This window comes from Canis lupus, chromosome 10 (assembly GCF_003254725.2).
Source record: "Canis lupus dingo isolate Sandy chromosome 10, ASM325472v2, whole genome shotgun sequence".
Taxonomy (NCBI): domain Eukaryota; kingdom Metazoa; phylum Chordata; class Mammalia; order Carnivora; family Canidae; genus Canis; species Canis lupus.
The window spans coordinates 27,773,876-27,796,390 of NC_064252.1; the positions used below are offsets into that span (position 1 = coordinate 27,773,876).

The 22,515-nt window shown below is 56.7% G+C and overlaps 2 protein-coding genes across 4 annotated transcripts; one reads left to right on the forward strand and one right to left on the reverse strand.

Moving 5' to 3' along the window:
* The first annotated feature begins 1,844 nt into the window (after window positions 1-1,844).
* LGALS2 (galectin 2) lies at window positions 1,845-5,345 on the forward strand. Of its 2 annotated transcripts, none has more exons than XM_025460668.3 (4): window positions 1,845-2,000; window positions 3,486-3,568; window positions 4,703-4,859; window positions 5,024-5,345. In XM_025460668.3, exons 1-4 carry the CDS (start codon window positions 1,995-1,997, stop codon window positions 5,168-5,170), a joined length of 393 nt encoding a protein of 130 aa, XP_025316453.1. In that variant the 5' UTR covers window positions 1,845-1,994; the 3' UTR covers window positions 5,171-5,345. The 2 variants fall into 2 exon arrangements, with proteins under 2 accessions (XP_025316453.1, XP_025316463.1); XM_025460678.3 differs by having other exon boundaries at window positions 1,902-2,056.
* A 490-nt stretch (window positions 5,346-5,835) lies between these two features.
* On the reverse strand, window positions 5,836-13,698 carry CDC42EP1 (CDC42 effector protein 1). 2 transcript variants are annotated; one of them, XM_025460655.3, is made up of 3 exons: window positions 13,557-13,698; window positions 8,537-9,182; window positions 5,836-7,187 (listed from the first exon to the last, which is right to left on the reverse strand). In XM_025460655.3, exons 2-3 carry the CDS (start codon window positions 8,997-8,999, stop codon window positions 6,499-6,501), a joined length of 1,152 nt encoding a protein of 383 aa, XP_025316440.1. In that variant the 5' UTR covers window positions 9,000-9,182; window positions 13,557-13,698; the 3' UTR covers window positions 5,836-6,498. The 2 variants fall into 2 exon arrangements, with proteins under 2 accessions (XP_025316440.1, XP_025316432.1); XM_025460647.3 differs by having other exon boundaries at window positions 8,537-9,245; window positions 13,557-13,692.
* Window positions 13,699-22,515: the final 8,817 nt, after the last annotated feature.

A 22,515-nucleotide genomic window follows, 5' to 3' on the forward strand; every position in this document is an offset into this window, starting at 1 on the left:
ACGGGAGGTGGTGTCCTCTGTAAGCACTGGGCAGCAAGCCACCTGTCAGCTCCTGGCCCCGAAGGGCTCTCGCAGGGCCAGCCTCCTGGCACCCCTTCCAGACCAGCCACTGCCAGCTCTGATGGAAACCACTCTGGCTCGCCAAACCAGGGCTGCAGAACAATCTCCCTTCTGGGAATCCACCCTCAGTAAGTTGTCAGGATGTGGTCAAGCTTTATATGCAAAGAGATTTAATGCCGCAGCGCTTTTAATAGCAAACATTTAGAATTAATGTAAGTCTTCAGCAGAAGGAAATTGGTCAAATAAATTTAGTCATTGAAAGGGGGAATATTTCACTGCCGTTAAAATATAGCTGTGAAATATAGATTTGTGGGCTTTGATGGTTACTGAATGAAGCAGGACAGACATCTGCATAGACAGAGGGCTGTCTATGATACAAATCCACAGAAAACCCTGAGGAGAGAAACGGGCCAGGAGAGTAAGCATGTTCCCTTCTGGTGGTAGGGTTAGGAGCTCTTGCTTCGTTTCTTACTTTTTTTTTTCTTTTTTTTTCCCAAAGATTTTATTTATTTATTCATGAGAGAGACACACAGAGAAAGAGAGAGAGAGAGAGAGAGAGAGAGGCAGAGACACAAGCAGAGGGAGAAGCAGGCTCCATGCAGGGAGCCCGATGTGGGACTCGATCCCAGGTCTCTAGGATTGGGCCCTGGGCTGAAGGCGGCGTTAAATGGCTGAGCCACCTGGACTGCCGCACTTTTTTCCTATTCAAAAATTTTTAATATTTTTAAATTTTTATTTATTTATGATAGTCACAGAGAGAGAGAGAGGCAGAGACACAGGCAGAGGGAGAAGCAGGCTCCATGCACCGGGAGCCCGATGTGGGATTTGATCCCGGGACTCCAGGATCGCGTCCTGGGCCAAAGGCAGGCGTCAAACCGCTGCGCCACCCAGGGATCCCCTATTCAAAAATTTTTATTTATTTTGTTTTATTTTTATATTTTTTCAAAAAAAATTATTTATTGATGAGAGACACAGAGAGAGAGGCAGAGACACGGACAGAGGGAGAAGCAGGCTCCCTGTGAGGAGCCCGATGAGGAAATCGATCCCAGGACTCCAGGATCATGCCCTGAGCCAAAGGCAGCTGCTCTACCACTGAGCCACCCAGGTGCCCCCTTTTCTTACTTTTTTCTTACTGAGGATTTCGAACTGCCTGCGTGAGCCTGTCAGTTACGAAAGAGGAGCGAAGCATTTAAATCCCCAGTCTGGAAAAAAAAAATTAAAAATCAATTAATCAATCAATCAATCCCCAGTCTGCCTTCACCTCAATCCTACTCCTTCCTTCCCTGATTTTAACAGTTTGTTATAGATTCTTCTAGATGTTTTCCCTGAATCCACCACATATTGCTTTTAAACTTACCCGTAGGATCAGAAAAGTCATGGCACGAGGGGAAAAAGCAAGACAAAAGGGCTCTCAGAATCAATCTTGACATCACAGAAAATGAGAAGCTTCAAGGTTTTTTTTTTTTTTTTTTTTTTTTTAACAGGGCAAGTCTCTCTGTTTGCAGATGAGGAAGCGGGGCTCAGGACCAGGGCGGCTTGCCAAGCTCACAGGGTGTTCGTGCTGACACCCATCTGGCCTCATCCCCAGCCAGACTGGGCTGGGCAGGGGGTGGGGTGCAGGGGAGCTGGAGGCAGGAGGCTGGGTGCAGGGAAGTCAGGAGGATGCTCTGGGTGGGGCTAGGTGTGCCCCGAGTGTGGAGCCTCCTATCTGTTCATTCTGGGTCCTGGGAGATGGGACCAAAGTCCCCATTTATGGCCTGGAGGAGTTAATGTGTAATATTCTAGAAGATAAACTGGGCAGAAGGGACCAAAGTCCCCATTTATGGCCTGGGGAGTTAATGTGTAATATTCTAGAAGATAAACTGGGCTGTGACTTGCGATCCTGAGCCCAGGCCTCCAGGAGCCTCGGAGACCTGCAGTCAGGAGCTGCCACCATGTCGGTGAGGACGCTGGCCTCCCTACTGGCCACCTCCCCATTTCCCACATCTTTGCCTGAGTAGGTGGCTTGGCAGGGGTGGGGGGAGGCGCTGGAGAAAAGTGTCACCGCCCTTCTCTGGGCCTCAGTTTCCCTATATATATAGCGACCAAGTTGGACAGACCGCCTCCCCCTACCTCTAGCATAGATGTTCTCTTCTCTCTCTCTCTCTCTCTCTCTCTCTCCCACCACCCTGCTGCGGGGGCCCGAACCTATCGCTTCCCCTCTCTGGACTCAGTTCCTTGTTTGTAATAGTAATAATAGGAGTAATAATAATCGTCAACACCTAGTGAGCTTTTTTTTTTTTTTTTATTTGAGTGAGCGAGAGAGAGTGCATGTGTGTGCACAAGCAGGAGAGACAGAGGGAGAAGCAGACTCCCCACTGAGTAGGGAGCCTGATGGGGCTCGATCCCAGGACCCTGGGATCATGGCCGAAGCCAAAGGCAGACACTTAACCAACTGAGCCACCCAGATGCCCCTCTCCTGAGCTTCATAAAGATGAAGACACTGAGGCTGGGGGAGGAAGTTGCCCAAGGTCACAATCTGTAAACTGCAGGAGTTTGAGTGGATCCTCTTTGTGATCCCTGATTCTCTGACTTAAAACCTGGCTCTCTCATGACTGGCTGTGTGGCTTCAGACAAGTCACTCCCCGTCTCTGGGCCTCAGTCTCCTGCATTTTGTGGAACTGGATCACAGATGGCATCTGAGGATTAAGGTGTCTTAGTTTCCCGTGGCTGCTGTAACACATTCATTCTCTCACAGTTTAGGAGGCTAGAGGTCTGAACATGAGGGTCAGTAGGCCATGCTTCCTTAGAAGGTTCCAGGGGCGGATCCTTTGTTGGCTCTTCCAGCTTCTGGTGGTCATGGGCAGTCTGTGGCAGTGCTTGGCTATAGCTGCCCAGCTCTCCTCTCTGCCTCTGTCCTCACAGGCGCCTTCTCCTCTGTGTATCTGTGTTTCTGGGTCCACTTTTCCCTTTTCTTATAAGGACGCCAGTCATATTGGATTTAGGGTCCACCCTAAAGAAATCTTAACTTGATTACATTTGCAGAGACCCTATCTCCAGATAGGGCACATCCACAGGTGTTGGGTGGATGTGACTTTTTGGGAGACACCATTCAAGCCGGTACAGACAAGATGCAGGATGGGAGTGCCCCTGGCAGGGTCACCCTGTGGCAGGGACGATGCTGTCGCCACCCTCTGCCTCTCAGGGGGAGCTCTGAAACCCAGAGACTTTCCCGACCCACTTTCCCCTTCTCCATAGACAACCCCGTCCAAATCTCTTATATTAATGATGGGGGATCTCCTCCCAGCTCAGTGCCCTCGAGTGTGCAGAGGGCAAGTGTGACCTGCAGCCCTGGGAAATGGTGCTTGTGAACGGGTGCCACCGGCAGAAGGGCTCTGGGCACAGGCGCGATGAACGTCTCATGGAATGTTTCTCTGTTGGCACAGGGGAAATTTGAGGTTATGAACATGGACATGAAGTTGGGGGGAACCCTGAAGATTAAGGGCAAGATTGCTGGTGATGCTGATGGGTGAGCAAGGGGAGATGGGGGAGGGAAGCCGTCCACAGGCCTGGAACAGGCCCGGAAGGTGGGGGCAGGCAGGGCTGCCCTGTGAGATGGTCACAGAGGAGAGCGACCTCAGGCCAAAGGGGCCTTTTTTTACATCTTTGCTATGTCTCACACTCACCCACGCCCCCACTGGCTCTCCTCCTGCTAGGGACCTGCCTTCTTGTCTGAAGCTGTTTGGGGACCCTCAAAATTTCCCAGCTCATGCTATATGCTCAACTCTGTGGCCCCCAAAGACACTGAAGGGGCAGTTGGGGAAGCCCCTGGAACTTGGCCCAGCTCTCTGTGGATCAGGCGTCTCTACTGAAAGTCCCCCCACCATTACCCAGCTGACGGGGCTGAGGCCAGCCTTTCACACACGTTACACCAGAGACAGCCACCAAGGGGCGCCAAGTGGCCTCATTCGGATTCCCTCTGCTAGAAGGGACAGGGCTCACCCTCCGCTCACCCTCCGTGTCACACAGCCCAGCACCAGCCTCCCCTGTGTGCTCAGCGGTTGTAGAATTTTTGGGGACTGATATCCATTAACTTTGGGTTGAGGAGGGGCAGACTGATGTAGGGAGGGGGTAGGAGCCAAGAACAAAGCCACCCACCCCTTTCTCCTACTTGGGTTCCTCAAGTTTAAAGACATTTATGACACTGCTAGTCTGAGCCCTCCCACGGAAGGCGCCCCATTCATGACTCAGAATGTCCTACTCTCAGGGACCTTGACGGTCTCAGGCTGTACTCATCCTGTCAAGAAGTCACACAACCCCTGATTGAATACCTGTAGTGACAGGGAGCTCACCACCTAATATGACCCAACTCAGTAGATACCTAAGGACAGCAGTTCTCTCCCCCAGGATAGGTACCCCTGATCCCTGAGATTGTCCCTATCAGTTACCCTCCTGTTGAGAGCTTTAGGCCAGGTGACAAATAGAATGTGGTACTCCCCTGCAAAGCCTGACCAGGCTGTCACCTCCCTTTTCAGGCACAGGCCTCAATTAACACCTTTCTTTTGTGATTCTTTCAGCTTGTGGTCAACCAAGACCCTGCCATCCAAGCAGTTCTACCCAGGAACGGCCCCCACTCCTTACTCGTTACCCCTTTGCCCTACAGGTTTGTGATTAATCTGGGCCAGGGGTCAGATAAACTGAACCTGCATTTCAATCCACGCTTCCACGAATCCGTCATCGTCTGCAACTCAAGGGATGGCAACTGGGGGCAGGAGCAACGGGATAAGCACATGTGCTTCAGCCCAGGGTCAGAGGTCAAGGTGAGGTCAAAGGGAAAAGGTGCCTGAGGATGTCAAAAGAGAGAGAGCCCAGTTGGTAGGGCACCCTGGCCTTGATGCACGCTGGCCCTGATGGAGACCCCGGGAGCTGCCTGGGCTCACGTCTGGGGCCTCCTGCCTCCCTGACGCCCTCCCTCCTACCACAGTTCACCGTGACCTTTGAGAATGACGGATTCAAGGTGAAGCTGCCAGATGGGCACCAGTTGACCTTTCCCAACAGGCTGGGCCACAGCCACCTGAGCTACCTGGGCGTGCAGGGCGGGCTGAAGGTCTCCTCCTTCAAGATAGAATAAGCAGGTAGCACCTCAGGGGGGTGAAAGACCCCCTCCCTGGTGCAGATTCCCTGTCCTGAGCTTTTACCCCGTCACACAGGATCAGCAGCCGCTGGCTTCTGTTTCCCTACCAGCAGCCCTGCCCCTGGAACCCTACTCTCCTCCTCTAAGACTAAGAATAAACAAAAGAACCCGCCTTTGGCCAGTCTTTCTGTTTTCTTTCTTTTTTTTTTTTTTTTCAGTCTTTCTGTTTTCCACACATTGTAACACTCCCAGCATCCTCATGGTACAGAGAAGGAAATTGAGGCACAAGGTCATAGGACTGTGAGGTGACACGCTCCCCAACACCTCTAAGCACCGCTGCTGCCTCCTTGTCCCCGATTATCACCACGGCAAGCGCCAAACTGCCCTATGGGATTACGGGGCAGGCACTACTTCCAGGCACCTGGGCCAGGGGCTGTTCCAGGAACTGGAGATAAGGCTCCCACCTGGGCCTCTTATCGCTGGAACATTCATTCCAGCCTGGTTATTCATTACCCCCTGCCTGGGCCTCTCCCCTCAGTGGGGAGAGGGGCATGGGTTGGGGGCATGGTGTGATTCTTTGGTTTTCCCCATGCGTGCAAGGCTGTTGAAGCAGGTGGAGCTAACCGTGATCTCCCAGGTCCCCAAGCATCTTGCAGGACACCTTTTATCAAAAAGCTTTTTTTAATTGGGACCCAGAAGCAGGTCTGGGGAGCACAGGATGGTGAGACTCCTCCCCCTGTGAGGTCACACCTGACTTTTCTCTGAGACTTCCGGGATAAATCAGGGCTCAGGGTTGGAATATCGGGGAAGCAGCCTTGGCAGGGACTAGGGCTCTCGGGGATGTAGCAGGGACCCTCCTGGGGGCAGCTCTAGGATGAGCTGGGGCAGGCGGTCCCTTCAGGAGAGGAGACAAAGGCCCTGTGTGGTATGTACCCCCCTCCCCAGGACAGTTTTTTCCAGCACAAAGGCTGTACTGTAAAGCTGGGCCCTCTAACCAGTGGCGGTGGCACAGGGTTGGGAGGGGGCTTAAGGAATGGCCCTGGGTCCAGAGTGGTGGGGGTATGGGGGGGGGGCGAGTAGGGGGCTAGGCAAGACAATCCAGCAGGGCCCATGGGAACACCCAGGTCCCAGAACAGGTCTGGTCTCTCCTCTGGCCTCCTTCCCATCTGTCCTGCAGAGGCATGGAGGGGCTTGGGGGGGGGCGGGCAACTGGGTTCTCCCATCTATCATGGGTAGGACCTACATATCAGGTGCTGACTCTGCACCTGGGCTGTTACTAGGTTGTGCCTTGAGCTCAGCAGGGTCCTGAGCCCCTGGCCAGCCACTCACACCTTGACTTCATCATCCTCCTCAGCATCAGCAAATTCAAAGGTGTTTGCTTGCACTGTGCTGGGCACGGGGGCCCTGCTGCCTGCCTGCCCCCACTCTTCATCCAGGCTGTCCCAAGAAGCCCGAGCCTGGGGCAGCACCCCCTGCAGCTCCCGCCAGGAGCCGCCCTGGCTGTCCCCCCAGCCTGCTCCCCAGTGCCTGCCAGGGGCCATGTCAGCAGGTGCACGGGGATAATCTTCCACTGGGCTGGCCCTCACCTCAGCCAACAGCCCAGCAGTTACCCCATTGGGGCAGTGTCCACGGGGTTGGGGACTTGAGGCAGGGGCTGGGGGTCTTGAGGTAAGCGCTGGGGTTCTTGCAGCAGGGGCTGGGGTTCTTGTAGCAGGGGCTGGGGGGCTTGTGGCAGGAGCTGGGGAGCTCGGGGCACAGGCTGGGGGGCTTGGGGCAGGGGCTGGGGAGCTTATGGCAGGGGCTGGGGTGTCAGCTGCAGAGGCTTCTGAAAGGCTCATGACCCCCAACAGCTCACTGAGGAGAGATGGCCCAAGGTCGAGGTCCAGGCGGAAGGACAGGAGGGAGTCAGAGCGGCGAAGCTCAGGCTCAGAGGGGAAGGTACTATCATGGTCTCGGTCACGAGGCTTTTCCTGGCGAGGCACGCGGGAGATAGTGCAGAACCCAGAGTCCAGGCCTAGAAGAGAAATGGGGAGCAGAGTCATAGCTGGGGTCCCTGACCAGGAATTGGGGAGGGGAGAGCCAGGACCAACCCTAGCTTGTTATGTGGCCTCTAGCACGTCGGGCCTCAGTTTGTCCCATCTTTCCAATATAGCAAACCCTGGAGTCTCTCACGGGATCTTCCTATCAAGCCTAGAAGTGGAAAGTGGGACATGGTCCTCATTCCCATTTTGCAGATGAAGAAAGTAAGACTCAGTTTGGGACAAGGGGAAAGTCTGGCCCGGGGTCACAGAGTCTGAAGGGGTGGAGCCAAGCCTGGAGCTCAAGCCTTCTGACTCTCCATCCCAACTGATGGTCTTGGTCCCTGGTGGGGGGGGGGGGGGGGGGGGGAGGGGGGTGTTGCAGATGAACCCACAGTGTGTGGGCTGGTTTGGGGGCACGGGGAGGGTCCAGGGTCTGACTGCACAGAAATCACAAAGGACAGGCAGATGCCCCGCAAAGGACGTCTGGTCGCCCTCTGCTCCAGGACAACCATGGCCGAGGCCCCGCGTGGTTACTGTGGAGCAGCCCAGGGTGGGGATCTATCTGAGCAGCGGGGGTGGGAGGCGGAGCTTGGGAGGAAGCCGGGGCCGGGGGCAGTGGGGCAAAGCCGCGGGCGGGGAATGGCCACCAGGTGGCAGCAGGGCCCCAGTGCCCAGGTGAGCTGTCCAGCAGCGCCAAGGTGGCACCTGTCACTCCCACCACAGCAGGAACGGCCTCTGGATTCTGTCCACGTGAGTGGTTTTTCTCAATTTGTCAGGTCATGGGAACTTCTGTTCAAATAACAACGCAGCAACAGCTAGCTCCTCTGTCCTGAGCACCTACTCTGTGCGACTCTGGGCCACACCTCATTCGCATATCACAACCCTGAGTCTTAGCAATGACCCTAACGGACCCATTGTACAGGCCAGCGTTTGATCTTCAGGAGGTCAGTCGGCTTGTTAGAAATCAGGAAGAATCAGGATTTTCACCCAGAGCCAGACTCCCAGTGTCTCCACCCTGTCATTCTGACCTTAGGGGGCTGCTTCCGTTGAAGGGGACGGGAGAGGAAGAGCCGGCTCAGCCAGGGGACCCGGACACAGGGAGGCAAGTTAGAGGCAGGTAGAGCTCAGACCCCAACTCCTCACCTCTCAACCCCAGCATGCTTTGGGGTGACCTGGTTTGCACCCCTTGACCCTCACCCCATCCACGGTTTGGGGCTTGGGCCTGACCTACATGGTAAGACCAGAGTAATGTGGGGAAGAGAGCTCACTTGGAAGCGAGGCTGATGATCGAACCCTCTGGACCCCAGCCCCTAAAAAATGAGCAGCTGGCCCAGACTCTCACCGTAATTGGAGCGGCCGTCCGTGGAAGTGGCAGGGCTGCGGTCAAAGGTGAACTTGCTCACCAAGAGGCTGTCGTAGGCGGCCTGGTTGAGCTGGGGCAGGGAGATGGCGTTCTTGATGATCGGGGAGATGGCCGGTGGAGCAGGGGAGGGCGCCGGCGGGGAGGCCATCCGCCGGGGCGGCGCCCCTACCCTCCGCACCTGCTGTAGCTTCTTGGCCAGGAAGCTGCGGGGTGAGCGATGAGTGCCCCCCGAGCTGCCACCGTGGTTGCTGAGAAAGGAGGTGTCGCCGAAGACATCCCCGCCACGGCCCACGTGCATGGTGTGGCGGAAGTCCCCGAGCGGGGGGCTGATCATATCTGCCGTCAGCCGCCTCTTCCCGTGCGAGCTGGACACCCAGCCCACGGGCGAGAGCTTGCCCAGGCTCATGGCAGGGGCTCCTCCGGCCCCCTGGGGGCCCGGCATTGGCTCTGGCTCTTCACGGCTGCTGGTCCATGCGCCGCCGGGGGCCTTCCCCGCGGAGGGGCAGTGGGCAGGGGCTGCCCCTCGGTGCTCCTAAGGTGTCACCCCCAGATGCTGAGGCTGTGGAAGGCCCATGGCTGGTCTCTCCCTGGGGCCTGGCTCCCCGTGGCCGCCGCTGTAGGTGATCTGTCCAAGAACAGAGAGGGTACAAGATGTGCCTTGAGTGTGGACAGCCCCGGGGGTAGGGACCTGAAAGAAAGGAAGAAAATGATGGTGGGCCCGGGGGATCCTGGATCCAAATCACAGCTCAAGAGAACAGGCGGTTCCACCCCCAGACAGAGGTGGGGACCACCACCAAGATGCTGAGCGGGTGCACAGGAGGACAGGCTGTATAATCCTGGGCACCGGATGTTTAGCAGGAGGCAAAGGAAACAACACTGATAAAGTCGGAATCGTGGCTGCCCCGGAGCAGGGACTGCTGGGTGTGGGCACAGAATAACCCACCGAGCTGGACACTCGAGGTGTGTATCAGTAAGCAGCACGCTTAATGGTCTTCATACCGAGACTGTCCGTGAAGCACCTACTAAGTGCCGATTAAGTTACCTCTGTCATTCACGTAACCCACGCGACAGCCCTGAGGGAGAGACACTATTTTAGAGAAACTGAGGCCTGAGGTGACTCGTTTGCGGCTACACGGTCAAAACGGCGAAGCAGAAACCCCCGATTCCCAAACCCAGAGCCCCTGAGCCCCAAGCTACAGTCTCTTCTGCTGCCAGGTTGAGCAAATGGCCTCCCTTCTCTGTGGGTTAAATTGTCCTCCATTCAGAGAGGCCAGGAGGGAGGAGGCGCCCTGCCACAGGCTTTGTGAGCTGCTGTGTAAACAGCCTGCACAGAGGTTCCTCAGAACCCTCTGCCTTTAAGGTGTTTCCTGGAAAAAGGATCCTGTGGTCAGAAGTGGCTTTTCCCAGCTGCCTACTGCATGCCTGAGCATATTCAAGGCTCTGAGAAGGCCCGCGGGAGAGATCTTTACTATAGTTTTTCAAATTGATGGAGGAGCCTTGTTGTCAGGGAAGAGGTTTTGGAAAAAGCTCAGTTGGTGCCAAAAGCTATTCCTCGCCCACTCCCTACCCCCTCCCGATCTGCCTCCCCAGCCCCCACCTCCTCTAAGCTTCTCTCCGTCTGACCCATCCCTTCTAGTATCATAGAAAGCACAGTCTGGACGACACTTGTGACTCTGTGGTCTGACCTCCGGTTCTCCTGTGGCCCAGAGAGGGCCCAAGTTTGCTCAAGGTCACCTCAGGAGAGCTAGTCGAGACTTGAACTCAGAGCCTCTGACTCACGTGGCCTTCAACTGGCTCCTGGAGCCCAGTCTTGTTTCCCCAGATTGGCCACACACCGCGAAGGTGGGGCAGCCGTCTGAATGGTCCCGTCTTCCCCTGCTCCTGGCACCCAACTTGGACTCCCCACGTGCGTGGCAAGTGCCAAATCAACGGGGGTTCAATCGCAGGACATCTTTGTGATGACCTTCCTGCCACAGGATCACCCCTTGCTAGCTTTCAAGTGAGGGCAGGTAGGTGGGGGTGGGGGTGGGGGATTAAAAAGCTTCACCATGTGACCTTGAGCAAGTCAAGTACCTGCACTGGCCTGGGACCTCAGCTGATAAAAGTTGATAATAATCCCTAACAAGAACACCTAGATCTGTGCCTCAACTCTTTTTTTTTTTTTAATTTCGCTGCCACCTCCAAGCATAAAAATCTCAGTACTGCCCTTTGAATGTTATTTGAAATTCATATTAGGTTAAATAACAAGATAAAAACAAAGAAAGCAATAAAACAAAGCTTGCTTTGTTCTCTGATGACATTCTCTTCCCTTCCCACCATCTGATCCTCCCCCAACCCTAACTCCTCCCCCTCTGGGGGGGGGGTGTCTGAATCATCCCTTTCCTTGGCACCCCCACACCAAGAAGTCCTCGTGGAATGTTTGCTGAAGTTACGAAGAGCTCCGCCAACCATTACATGATGTCATCTGACTCCAGCAGCCCCGCAAAGAAGAGGGGTTAGCCCATTTTTATACAGAGAGCCAAGGTTCAGAGGGAAGGGACTTGGCCAAGGTTACCTGGCAGGTGCATGGCTTGGGCCAGGTTTCCTTGCTCAGTAGAGATTAGGGAGGAATTTCTAAGCAGGAGAGGGAGGGGAGAAATTGGGGGGGTTACCCTGAAATATCATGCAAGGGGTCACTGTGTCTGCCTTGTTGCTACACCCACCTCTCTCCCAGCCCCCACCTCGAAGTAGCCACTTTACTCTGCACAAGGGACTCTGGCCCCCCCGGAACCCCCATGGCCACTTTGACTTGGGAGACCAGCTTCTGCCCCAATCCTGTGATGCTCCCACCTCCCAAATGCTTCTGGGTACCTCTAAAAAGTCTCTCCCTATCCCTCCACCTTGTCCACTGCAATAGAGAGACCCTGCCAATGGAGAGGTTGTGGGACCAAGGGCAGGCAGAGCATTGCTACCGGGGACCTATTTTCCCACGTGGAAAATAAGAATATGGAAAGCTGGTCCTTTCCCGGAGTTGCTGTAAGAGTAGAAGGTGCTGTACCCAAAGCCCCAGGTCCCGGAACAGGGCAGCCCCAGTTCAAATATCCAACACCCCAGTACTAACATCTCTTACTCGGCGCACCCTTGGCTGCAGCTCTGTGGCACCTGCTGCTGACTGCAGGGATTATTGCTGGTGATCAGCGGTGCCCCAGGGGAAGAAGGGTTCCAGGCGTCCTGGTGCAAGGCCTACCTCCCCTCACCAGCCCAGGATTACTACCTGTTACGCTCACACCCATTTTACAGGTGAAAAAAGTAAGGCATGGAAAGGGGACTGACTTGCCCCAAGTCACAGAGCTAAAAAGTGGTGTGGCTGGGAACCTCACCGGGCTTCTGTGACCATCACTAGTAAATGCCAGAGGAGGGGTAGGACCACAGGGGCCCGCGGAGAGTTGTTAGAGGAGGCAATGCCCAGCTGCTGAGCTCCAGAGCTCCAGAAAAGGGCAGGCCTGGGAGGCAGGAGACTCAGCTGTGTGGATTCAGAGACCTGGGCAAGAGTGGTCACTGGGCAGCCTCGGGGTCCGAGGGGTCCTGGTAGTGAGCCTACAGAGGACAGTCAGGCTGCGCCGCTCCCAGGGGGTTACTCAATGGTGGCAATGACCTCACGGACAAGGTTTGAGGCCGCACGCAGGGACCCTGCTTTAGGAGAGGCCGACAGGGGCCGCTGTGGAGGCGCGTGTGGGGCGGTGGAGGCCGGGGCCTGTCCGCCCCCGACCCCGGGGTTGGGAGAGGCTGGGCTGGGGCACCCTGGCGCTCACCTGGGGTTCACCCGCGGGCCCGCCTGCCGACGCACGCACCACCTGCCATCGGGAGGCCACGCACACGCGCACAGCCCCCTCCCCACTGGTGTGTCCAGCTGGGTAACACCACCGGTACCGCTGGACAGCGGGGCCCTGCCTGGCTCAGGGCTGCTCTGGCCCTGGAATAAAAGGTTAACTGCCCAGGGCCTCTCGCATCCCCGGGAGCCAGCCCCCACCCCTACCCCCAGGTGGAGAGACGCGCACACTGAGGCCAGAGAGGGGCAGCAAGCCGTCTGCCGTCGCAGGGGGGACCCTGTTGCCCGGCTCTGAAGGGGCTGGGAGAGGGAGAGCCGGGGGTCCTGGGGGAGTAAGAGGAAAGAGCGGGAGAGGCGCCTCTTGGTCCACCACTCCAAGGTAGAGCCGAAGCCCCCCGATCCGGGAGGAGGTGGCCGCGGACCAAGTGTCCCCCGATTCCTGGGTTCCAGTCCCCGAAACGCGTTTGGCGCGGCCTCCGGCGGGGGGGCGGGGGGGGGGGCGTTCCTCTAGGCCTCAGTTTTCCCGTCTAGAAAATGGGCTCCGGGCTTCCATGCGGGTCTAGCATGGTTGAGGCAAGGACTGGACAATCCCGAGGCCCGTCCGGACTGGAAGTCCCGGAAAGACTCTGGCCATAAAACATTCCCTCCGGGAGGCAGGGGGTTAGCCTGGGGAGGGTCGATCGGCGGGGGCAGGGGACAGCCGGCTGCCGTGGCCCGAGGGGAACCGGACGGGATGACCTCATCCGCCGCTCGGCCAGGAATGCGGCGGGTGGGGAGGGGGCAGGGTGCCTGGTCCCTCTCCCCAGCGGGCCCTCCCGCCCCCCACTTCCCGCTCTCCGCGCCGGCCTCGCCGAGGGGCCCGACATTCCGGCCCACCGCCCCCTCCCCTGCCTTCCCTTCCTCTCGGGGGGCAGGAAGGAGCGTAGACGGCCCCCGCTCGCCCCCTCCTCCGCCGTCCGCGCTCCCGCTCGCCGCCGCAGCTCTGCGCCCGCCGGGGGCCGCGCGAAGCCCCGTCCCCGAACTTGCAGGGACCCCGCGCCGCTCCCGCGGCCTGGGCGCCGGGCCTCCCCCAGGCACCCGGGGGCGCCGTCCCCGGCTGGCCGCCCCCGCCCCCGCCCCCCGGCCCGGCCCCCGGGCGCCTAGGAGGGTGCAGCCCCCCGCCGGCGTCCACGCCCCCCGGCGCGCGGTTACCTTCTCTCGGCGAGCCCGGGGGCCGGGGCCGGGGCCGGGGGCGGACGCCGCGGCAGGGGCGGTGGCGGGCGCGTCCCGGCGCGCAGCCCGGGCGAGTGGCTGGGCCGGTCTGCGCCGCCCTGGCCGCGGGCTCCGCGGGCTGGCTCCGGGGGCGGGGGCGGGGTGTGGGCGCGCTCCCTCCCCGCGCCTCGCTCCTCCCGCCCGCGGGCGGGGCCGGGGGCCGGGTCCCCCTCCGGGGCACCGGTCGGGCCGCGGCGAGTGGCGGCGGGAGCCGGAGGGGGGCGGCGGCGGGGGCGCGGGGCCGGGGCCTGAGGGCACGGGGCGGGGGTGGTGGGAAGCGTGCGGGGTCCGGACGGGGCTACGCGGGGACCCCTCCCTCCCCCACCGGCTCCCCGCGGGGCCTTGGGGCGCCCAGACCTGAGAACTCTCGCTCCCGGGCTCTCCAGCCGCTCCCTTCGGGTCTGCGGGGGCCTTGAATGCCGAGAAGACCCCCATAGACCCCGAGATCTACGAGTGGGATGCCCACTGCCTTTGTCCCCATCCCTCAATCCCTTCAAGCCAGCGCAGGCCACAGGGGTGCTGGGACCCAGACGTGAGCCAGACTGGGGCTCAGACCACAGCAGGCGACTCAGAGTGGTGTGTGGTGTGGTGGTCAAGGATGGTGGCCCTAGGACCCAGGGGCCCGGTTTCCTCTCCTGCCTTAGCCACTGCATAGCCTTTCTGGACCTCGGTTTCCCATCTGTAAAATGGGATAATAACAGTAGGCTTCGGATGTTATGCTATTAAGTGTTCTCTGCTCTGTCAGCACCTAGGAGGCCGGCTGAACAGGTCCATGAGACCACACCTCAGCTGCATGGGTTCAGAAAGCTTTATTGAGCACCCCCCAACCCCACCCAGGAGGGTCAGGGAATAGCCCTGCACAGGACCCTGCGTCATCCTCAAGGAGGGGAGATAGACCTCTGATCCCTGCCACATGTTTTTCTTGTCCTCCTCTGATTCTCTCCTGGGACTGTGAGCTCCCTGGGGATGGGCAGAAAGTCCTGAGGGCTGTCCTGGCACAGAGAGACCCCTAACAACCTCCAGGGGAGTGTGTGTTGGGGGGGTGGGGAGCAAGTTTTCCTAGAAGATGATACCTGACATAAGTTGTACAGGACACATAGGCAGAGGGGGTGCAGTGCAAGTGCGCACACACACCTGGTGGGACACAGCACAGGCCAAGATTTGGAGCGAAGGAGCTACAAGGAAGACGAAGGTGTGGCTGGAGGAAGTCACCTGAGTGCTGTTCTGGCTGGGGATGAGGGGCTATATTTACACACAGGTGGAGGAGACAAAGTTTTGGTGTTTACAGAGTGCTGGGCCTCTTGTGCTGACTCCCTGAGTCCTCATGCTGGCCACCAAGGGAGGGGTGTTATTTCCCCAGCTGGACAGATGGAAAGATGGGGAAACTGAGGCACAGCAAAGTCTGGCACTTCCTCTAATGGGCAGCAGTAGGACTGAGACTCCCATTGGATAGAGCCCTTCCTTTGGGGTCAGGTGTGGAGGTGCTTTGTCCTGGGGAGAACTGGGGACAGTCTCAGGGGTGCTGAAGAGCACAGGCGAGGAAAAAGGGAGACTGCCCCTGAGAGGCAGGGATGGGGCAGGGGCACAGTCAAGGGCTGAGTCAGGGGCCCACAACTGGGCCAGGTCTTGGGGGCCTAACCTTGGGCCAGGCGTCTAGCCTCTCCCAGACAGAGATAGGGAGCCAGCAGGCAGTGTGAGTCAGATTGTATTTGTAAGTTCTTACTCTGAGCCAAGAATGGACTGGAAACACAGTGACAGAAGCAGGGACTAGTGGCTATTATCATTAATAGCAGTAGTAATAACCAGTATTTATTGAGCATTGAATGCTTATCAGGCCCTACAGCCTCTTATAGGCACTGTCACATTTAATTCTCCTGAAAGCCCCAAAGGGACAATCCTGCCATCATGTCCATTTTGCAGAGAAGTGCAGTGACTTGCCCAAAGTCTCCTGCTCTGGCAGGATGGCCATACCCCTCTCTGCCCAGGATGGTCCCAGCATAATTATTTTAATTAAAAAATACATATTTATTTATTAATAAAAGATTTTATAATTTATTTGAGAGCTAGAGAACGAGCCAGCAGAAGAAGCAGACTCCCCGCTGAGCAGGGAGCCTGACATGGGCTCAATCCTAGGATCCTGGGATGATGACCTGAGCTGAAGGCAGACACTTACCCAACTGAACCACCCAGGTGCCCCAATTTTATTATTATTTTAAAGATTTTATTAATTCAGGAGAGACACAGAGAGCCAGAGACACAAGCAGAGAGAGAAGCAGGCTCCATGCAGGGAGTTCGATGTAGGACTTGATCCTGGTACCCTGGGATCACAACCTGAGCCAAAGGCAGACACTCAATCACTGAGTCACCCAGGCATCCCTCAAATAAATCTTTAAAAAAAAATTTTTTTTTAAAATAAAATCTGAAGAAAGGGGATGCCTAGGTGACTCAGCAGTTGAGCATCTGCCTTTGGCCAAGGGCTCGATCCTGGAGTCCGGGGATTGACTCCTGCATCAGGCTCCTTGCTTGGAGCCTGCTTCTCCCTCTGCCTCTCTCTCTGTGTCTCTCATGAATAGAAAAAAAAGAAAAAAAGATTTATTTGAGAGAGAGAGAGAGTGGGGAGGGAGGCAAAGGGAGAGAAAGAATCTCAAGCAGATTCCACACTGAGCATGGAGCCTGACACAGGGTCCGATCGCATGACCTGAGCCTAAATCAAGAGTTGGACATTTAACTGACCGAGCCACACAAGTACCTCTAAGATTTTTTTTTTAATTTTTATTTATTTATGATAGGCACACAGTGAGAAAGAGAGAGGCAGAGACACAGGCAGAGGGAGAAGCAGGCTCCATGCACTGGGAACCCGACGTGGGATTCGATCCCGGGTCTCCAGGATCGCGCCCTGGGCCAAAGGCAGGCACCAAACCGCTGCGCCACCCAGGGATCCCTAAGATTTTATTTTTATGTAATCTCTATACCCATTGTTAGGCTTAAACATATAATCCTGAGATCAAGAGTTGAGTGCTCTACCAACTGAGCCAGCCAGGCTCCCCCAGCATAATTATTAATAGCACTTCCTTTCACTCTCAAAGATGACCTGGTTCGACAATAAATTACTTGTCACTTTAGCCAGAGGATCCTCAGAACAGCTGGCAAAGGAAGCAATTTAGTGCCCTTTCAAAAGGCCCTGAACCCAAATCTTGACCCATTGGCTTTCCAGGCATTGTGTGACTGGGGGCAAGGCACTTGGCCTCTCTGATCCTCAAGTTTCCTGTCTATAAAATGGGTATAATACCGGTGCGGAGATTTGCTACTTGTTGCCAGCCTCAGAGATGGCTGAGAAAGCAGTCTTAGTAGGAAGGGTTACAGCCTGCCACATAACTGCCTCCATCCTCTCCAGCTCCAGGCTGAGGGCAGGGATCCAGTGGTTGAGAACCTTCTCCTTATGTGCCAGGCACTTTGTCTCCACTAGCTCATGGCGAGGCAGTGTTCGAGTCAGAAATTCTTTGCCCCATTTTACAGATAGGTACACTGAGCCTGAGGGCGGCTCTCTCCCTTCATTCAAAGCCTCTCTCCAGATAGAAATACCTCTCCATGCAGGCTGAGTTCCTGTTCCTTGCTTCACTTCTGATTTAAGTGTCAAACTCAGGTTTTCCCCTCTGGAAAATGGGAGGACAGAGGGGCCTTGGCACCCTCGTGAAGGACGCAGGAATGGGCAGTCTCTATTTCCTGTGCTTTTTTCCTCCACTAATTTCTCGTGGTCCCTTTCCTTTCCTGGTGAAGGGGCTGTCCATGTCCAGGAGCACAGGGGTTAACCCTGGGGAGCTGTAATCACCGTGTAGAATGCAGAACAAATGCCTCCCAGCTAGGGACTGGGAGCTGCTAAGGAGGGCACTGGCTGCCTATAGCATTCAGGAGCCCCCAGCTCCTCCTCTGTCCTGGAGGAATGAGGGTGGGGGGGAGGGGGGGCTTGGGCCTAATCACAGAGCTGGGCTGCCCCCTCAACTCACCCCAGCAGACTGGGTGGGCTGAGGCTTAGGGCTTATGGGAAGGAGGCGGTTTCTGGGCAGGGAGTCCTCTATGGAGCTGAAGCAAGGCACAGCTTGAGAGGGGCACTCCCCCTTGGGAACTCAAGAATGCCAGTGGCTGCCCACCCGGCTCCAGTGAGGTTTGGAGTGGGATCCTTGAGCTGAGTGAGTTGGCTTGGCCACATCTATCAGCCCTCATCCCAGCCTCTCCTTGGGGAGCATAGCATGGACCCTTTCCATCCCAAAGTCTGGCTGGGCTTTTCGTCCGTTGATTGGGCTTCCCAGTACTCTCTCTCCTGAGTGGCCAGTGGTCCATCCTATGGATACGATTACCATTCCATCCTTCTACCCACAACCCACACTCCTTTCTATCCATCTACTCCCCTTGCACCCACCCATTTACCCACCTACTTCCCCATCCTTTGACCTACTACCCACCCCCATTTAATCGGCTAACTGCTTACCCACTCCTCAGTTGACCCACTGCCTACACCCCTGGCCATTCATTCATCTGCCCCTCTGCCCATCTGCCCACCTACTCACCCATGCATCCTTCCATCCCCATCCATGTATACACCTATATATCCAGCCACCCATTCTATCCATCCAGCATCCCTGGATCTACTGCCCACACCCACACCCACACCTGTCTACCCACCCACCTGTCCATCCATGCATTCACTCATTCTTTTCCCTTTCCATCCTGTGAAGTGCTTGCGTTGACTCACACCTGGCTTCTGCTGACCCACGTGGGGCTCTGAGCGTGTCTTCATTTTTCTCACATTAATAGACCTCGCTCACCTTCATCATGGGTCACCCCCCTTTTTTGAAAGATTTTATTTTTATTTTTTTATTTTTTTAGATTTTATTTATTTATTTGAGACACACAGAGCACAAGCAGGGAGGAGGGTCAGAAGGAGAGGGAGAAGCAGACTCTGCACTGAGCAGGGAGCCTGACACGGGGCTAGGCAAAGCATCCTTGAAGGCTGCCTTGAAATGTCACCTCCTCCTGGAAGTCCCCCTTCGGGGCCAGCCTCTCCCTTGCACCCTGTCTATCTTCCATATTGGTGTCTGTTGCCTGTGAGGTCTCCCATGAGATGGTGATGTCTGTACTTCTGGCACATTTGGGGGATGCGTGGTCACAGCCAGCGTAAGCAGGGGGTCCTTGCCTCCCAAGCTGGACAGCCACCACCATAAGGGGCAGCTACCCTCCTCCTGGACCACTCTGGGGAGAGTCTCTATGGGCCAGACTCCTGGCAGGGGCTCAGACATACAAATGCATTGCAGGGGAAGGGGACAACGTTGGGTCCCTGGGGAAGTTCGTGAGGCAGATTACATTGTCAGCTAGGGGATACTGGCAATGGGGCCCGGGGGGCACCCCCATGCTCTCATCCGTACAACCCAGCGTGTGTTTGTAAGTTAGACAAACCCAAGTCCAAATCTTGGCTTTGCCTCTCACTAGCAGTGACCCTGGACAAGCCACTTCCTTGCCTGGGCCTCATTTGCTTTGTCTGCGATGAACCAAAATGTTCACTGACTGACCTGTAGTTACTGGTCGAGGAAGGATAGCTACTATTATTCCTATTGTTATCATTTTCCTTTCCCCCCTGGAGATGATTTCATTTAACACATTTTAAGTAAGCTCCTGCTGTGGGTCAGGCCCCAGGCTGGGGTACCTTGTGAGGGAGCAGCAGTGAGTAAGGAGTGTAGTTCCTACTCTACAGAGACTTCTCGGCTGGTAGGGAAGACACAGGCCAGGATATTGATGGGGATGAAAGGCTAAAACAGTGGTAGAAGGGACCAAGGAGCCAGAGGACTGACTGAGGAGGTCCAGGAAGCTTCCTGGAGGAGGTGGTATTTGAGCTGGGCCTTGTATCTTGGGGAAAGAGTGCCCACAGGTGAACTGGGGAGAGAACAGGGCTCAGGAGGGTAGAGGATGAGCTGGGAAGGGTCTACGATGGAGGATGGGAGTGAGGCCTTGAATGCCAGGCCCTCTGTGGCCTGGGCTAGCCTGGCCCACTGCTCTACCCCCAGTGACGGCTGCCCTTGGGAGTGGGATGCCTTGGGATCCTGGTTGGGGTTTCCTTGTTAACAGACCAGAAGACAGCAGCCTAGCCCTAAGTTTTTCTCCCCTGGCTGATCTTGAGGACAGGAATGTGCTCTGAGGGAGCCAGAGGATAGAGACCCTTCTGGAAGGAGACTTTGGCCCTCTCATTCCTTCCTCTTTACAGCAGAGCCCCAAGGGTGGACACTGGTGGTGGAGGGGCAGGGCCTCAGAGGGCTGTGGAGACACTGGGCCCAGAGAGGGGAGGACCGCTGGTCCGCAGCAGAGCTGGGTGTCCCCAGCAGCCACACTTCCCACGGCTGCCTTCGGTGTGGGTGAGCATCTGTTGAGTGCCTACTGTGTGCCAGCTCCCAGCTCAATATGGTGAAACAGATAGGCTCACAGACAGTTAAAGCTGACAGAACACAGACTTGGCAGGGCTCCCAGGAAGGCTCCCCGGAGGAGGTGGGATGGGGCTCTATACAGACGTGTGAAGCTGTACAAACCAGAAGGCGTGCTAGCCAGGCTGAGTACACTAAGTGTGTGTGTCTGGCACGAGTGTGTGCCCCATGGGGAGTCGGCTGGGGTGATGATTGAGGGCTGAGGAACATCAGGGCCCTGCCGGGGGCTGGTGGGTGGCCCGAGGCCCAGGTGATGGCAGATTAGTCCCTGGCTGTCCTGTCCAGCTGTTTCTGGAGGTGATGCCTAGGTGTGAGTGGGTTTTTTGGAGCAGCGGGGTCAGGATGGGAGTTAATCCCAAGGGTATTTTGGAAGGCGTGGCCACGAGGCCCGGAGGGAGAGCCTAGCTCCCCGAGGCAGGCAGCTGTCAGGGCCGGAAACGCCTCTGGAATTCTAGGCTCTGGGAAAAGTGCTGGCCATGTGGAAGAGTTTTCTCAGCTGGACCCTTCCAGGCCAGCTCAGCTCTGATTCCTTGTTCGCTGCTCGGCAGGGAAATGGGGGCGGGGAACGGCCCCCCCATCCCCCACCCCACCCGGCTCCCTTTCTCTTGGAGAACAGGACAAGAAGTTGGACGGGGGCTAGGAAGGATGTAGGGTCAGTTCCTCCAGCCCCACCCCTGACGAGGACAGTCAGATGGATGGAGGGAGGCGGGAGAGGGAGTCTGAGGCGCCTGGAGCTGCAGGAGGTGGGGAGGTGCAGCAGAAAGGTCAGGGCCAGGTGACCCTGTCGTCCCAGGGGTGATGGAGCCAGGTTCTCCAGAGCTAGGCCAGGCGTCCAGGAGCCTGGATGGAAGGGCAGTGAGGAGGGGTCCTCCAGGAGATCTTTGTTCTCAACGTGGGGGGGCCGGTGAAGAGAGGAGGGGCGAGGGGGACAGGAAAAGTATTTGAGGAGCAGAAACAATGGCCCATTCTCTGCCGTCCAGCCTGGCCTGAGAGATAGGCCCATAGGCCGGAGGCCAGCGCTGCAGTGGCCTGACCATCTCCACCTCCCCCCACCTCGCCCAGCCCTTGGGGCTTCACGTGCCCCCATCTAGATGGGGTTGGGGGTTCCTTTCTCACCCTACAGGCTCATTCCTAGACACGTGGGTCCATCTGTTTTCATCCAACCAAAGCTTGGGTTGTCCAAGGGCTTTCACGTACATGGTCTCTTACACAGAAGGGAAAGGCTTGTACCCATGGCACCTACCCACTCCTGGGGGAGCTGAGGGTTGCACCCAGCGCCCTGACTCCAAGCCTTGGGTTTACCCAATGATCCTCCTCCCGCCATTGCTTCTTAGCCCCTGGTTTTTTCCTCCCTCTCCAGACTATGTCAAGAGGAAGATTATCAGCAGCCAGGGGAGCATTAATTAAGCACCTTCTAAGTGTCAGACTTGAGCATGAGCTCTGGGCTTGGTGCTCTACTCGGGTTTGCTCTAATCCTCACAGCACCATTATACAGATGGGAAACTGAGACCAAGGAGGTAATGTTACTTCTTCAACCTTTCACAGCTCGAAAGTGGTCCCATGGGATTCAAGATTCAAACCCGTGCCTGTGGTGTCCCCAGTGCCCTGCTGCCTTGAGGGCAAAAGCTCCGAGGCCACCAGGGGACCCCGGTCCGTCAGTCTCACTTGCCATGCACGCATCCCCCTGGGGCCGGACTTGCTCAGAAGCAGCCTCACTGCTGGGGGTTGCCTCTACCTTTTTTGGTGACGGGGAGCTCACCCCCAAGAGGACAGGCTCTGCCAGTCGAGGATTTCTCTCTGAAATGGAGCCGAAATCAACTCCCTATAACCCCTGCTCACTGTTCCTCCTTCTGTGTCCTGGTGCCGCACACAGATGCCCCCAGGAGTCACCCCCCTCTCCAGATATCTCCTCAGGAGTCAGAAGTCCCCCGTGTGGATCTTGCGCCAGTTCCTTCGTCTCCCGGTACCTCCTTTTTCTCACCCATAGAATGGGAGTAATAATGCCTGTGATCAAAAAAGGTGGCTGGAAAAGGGGCTTTGTAAGCACAGGCTGGGGGCGTGGGTCATGATGATTGCAGGTGTTCGGCTTCTTATACTTTTCTGGGTCATTCCACAAGCTCAGTTGTCACCTTACAGCAAGCACTCATGAAGCACCTACTTGGCACTGGTGACAGGGCACAGCTCTTGCCTTGGGCTTAGGAACGCCCCTTCCAGCCCACAGCGGGGAGAGACACAGTGCCTTGCACTGTCTTAGGGGCAGGATAACATTTATCAATTCATAATGAGCCCACAATGTCCTCAAGGGATCTCACAGGTGAGAAAACTGACCCAGAGAGGTGGAGCAACCTGCCTGAAGTCTCACAGCACCTGTCTGCAGGGTGATTGACCCATTGATTCAACCCAGGCCACTCCCCAGTCAGGCCTGCAGAGGT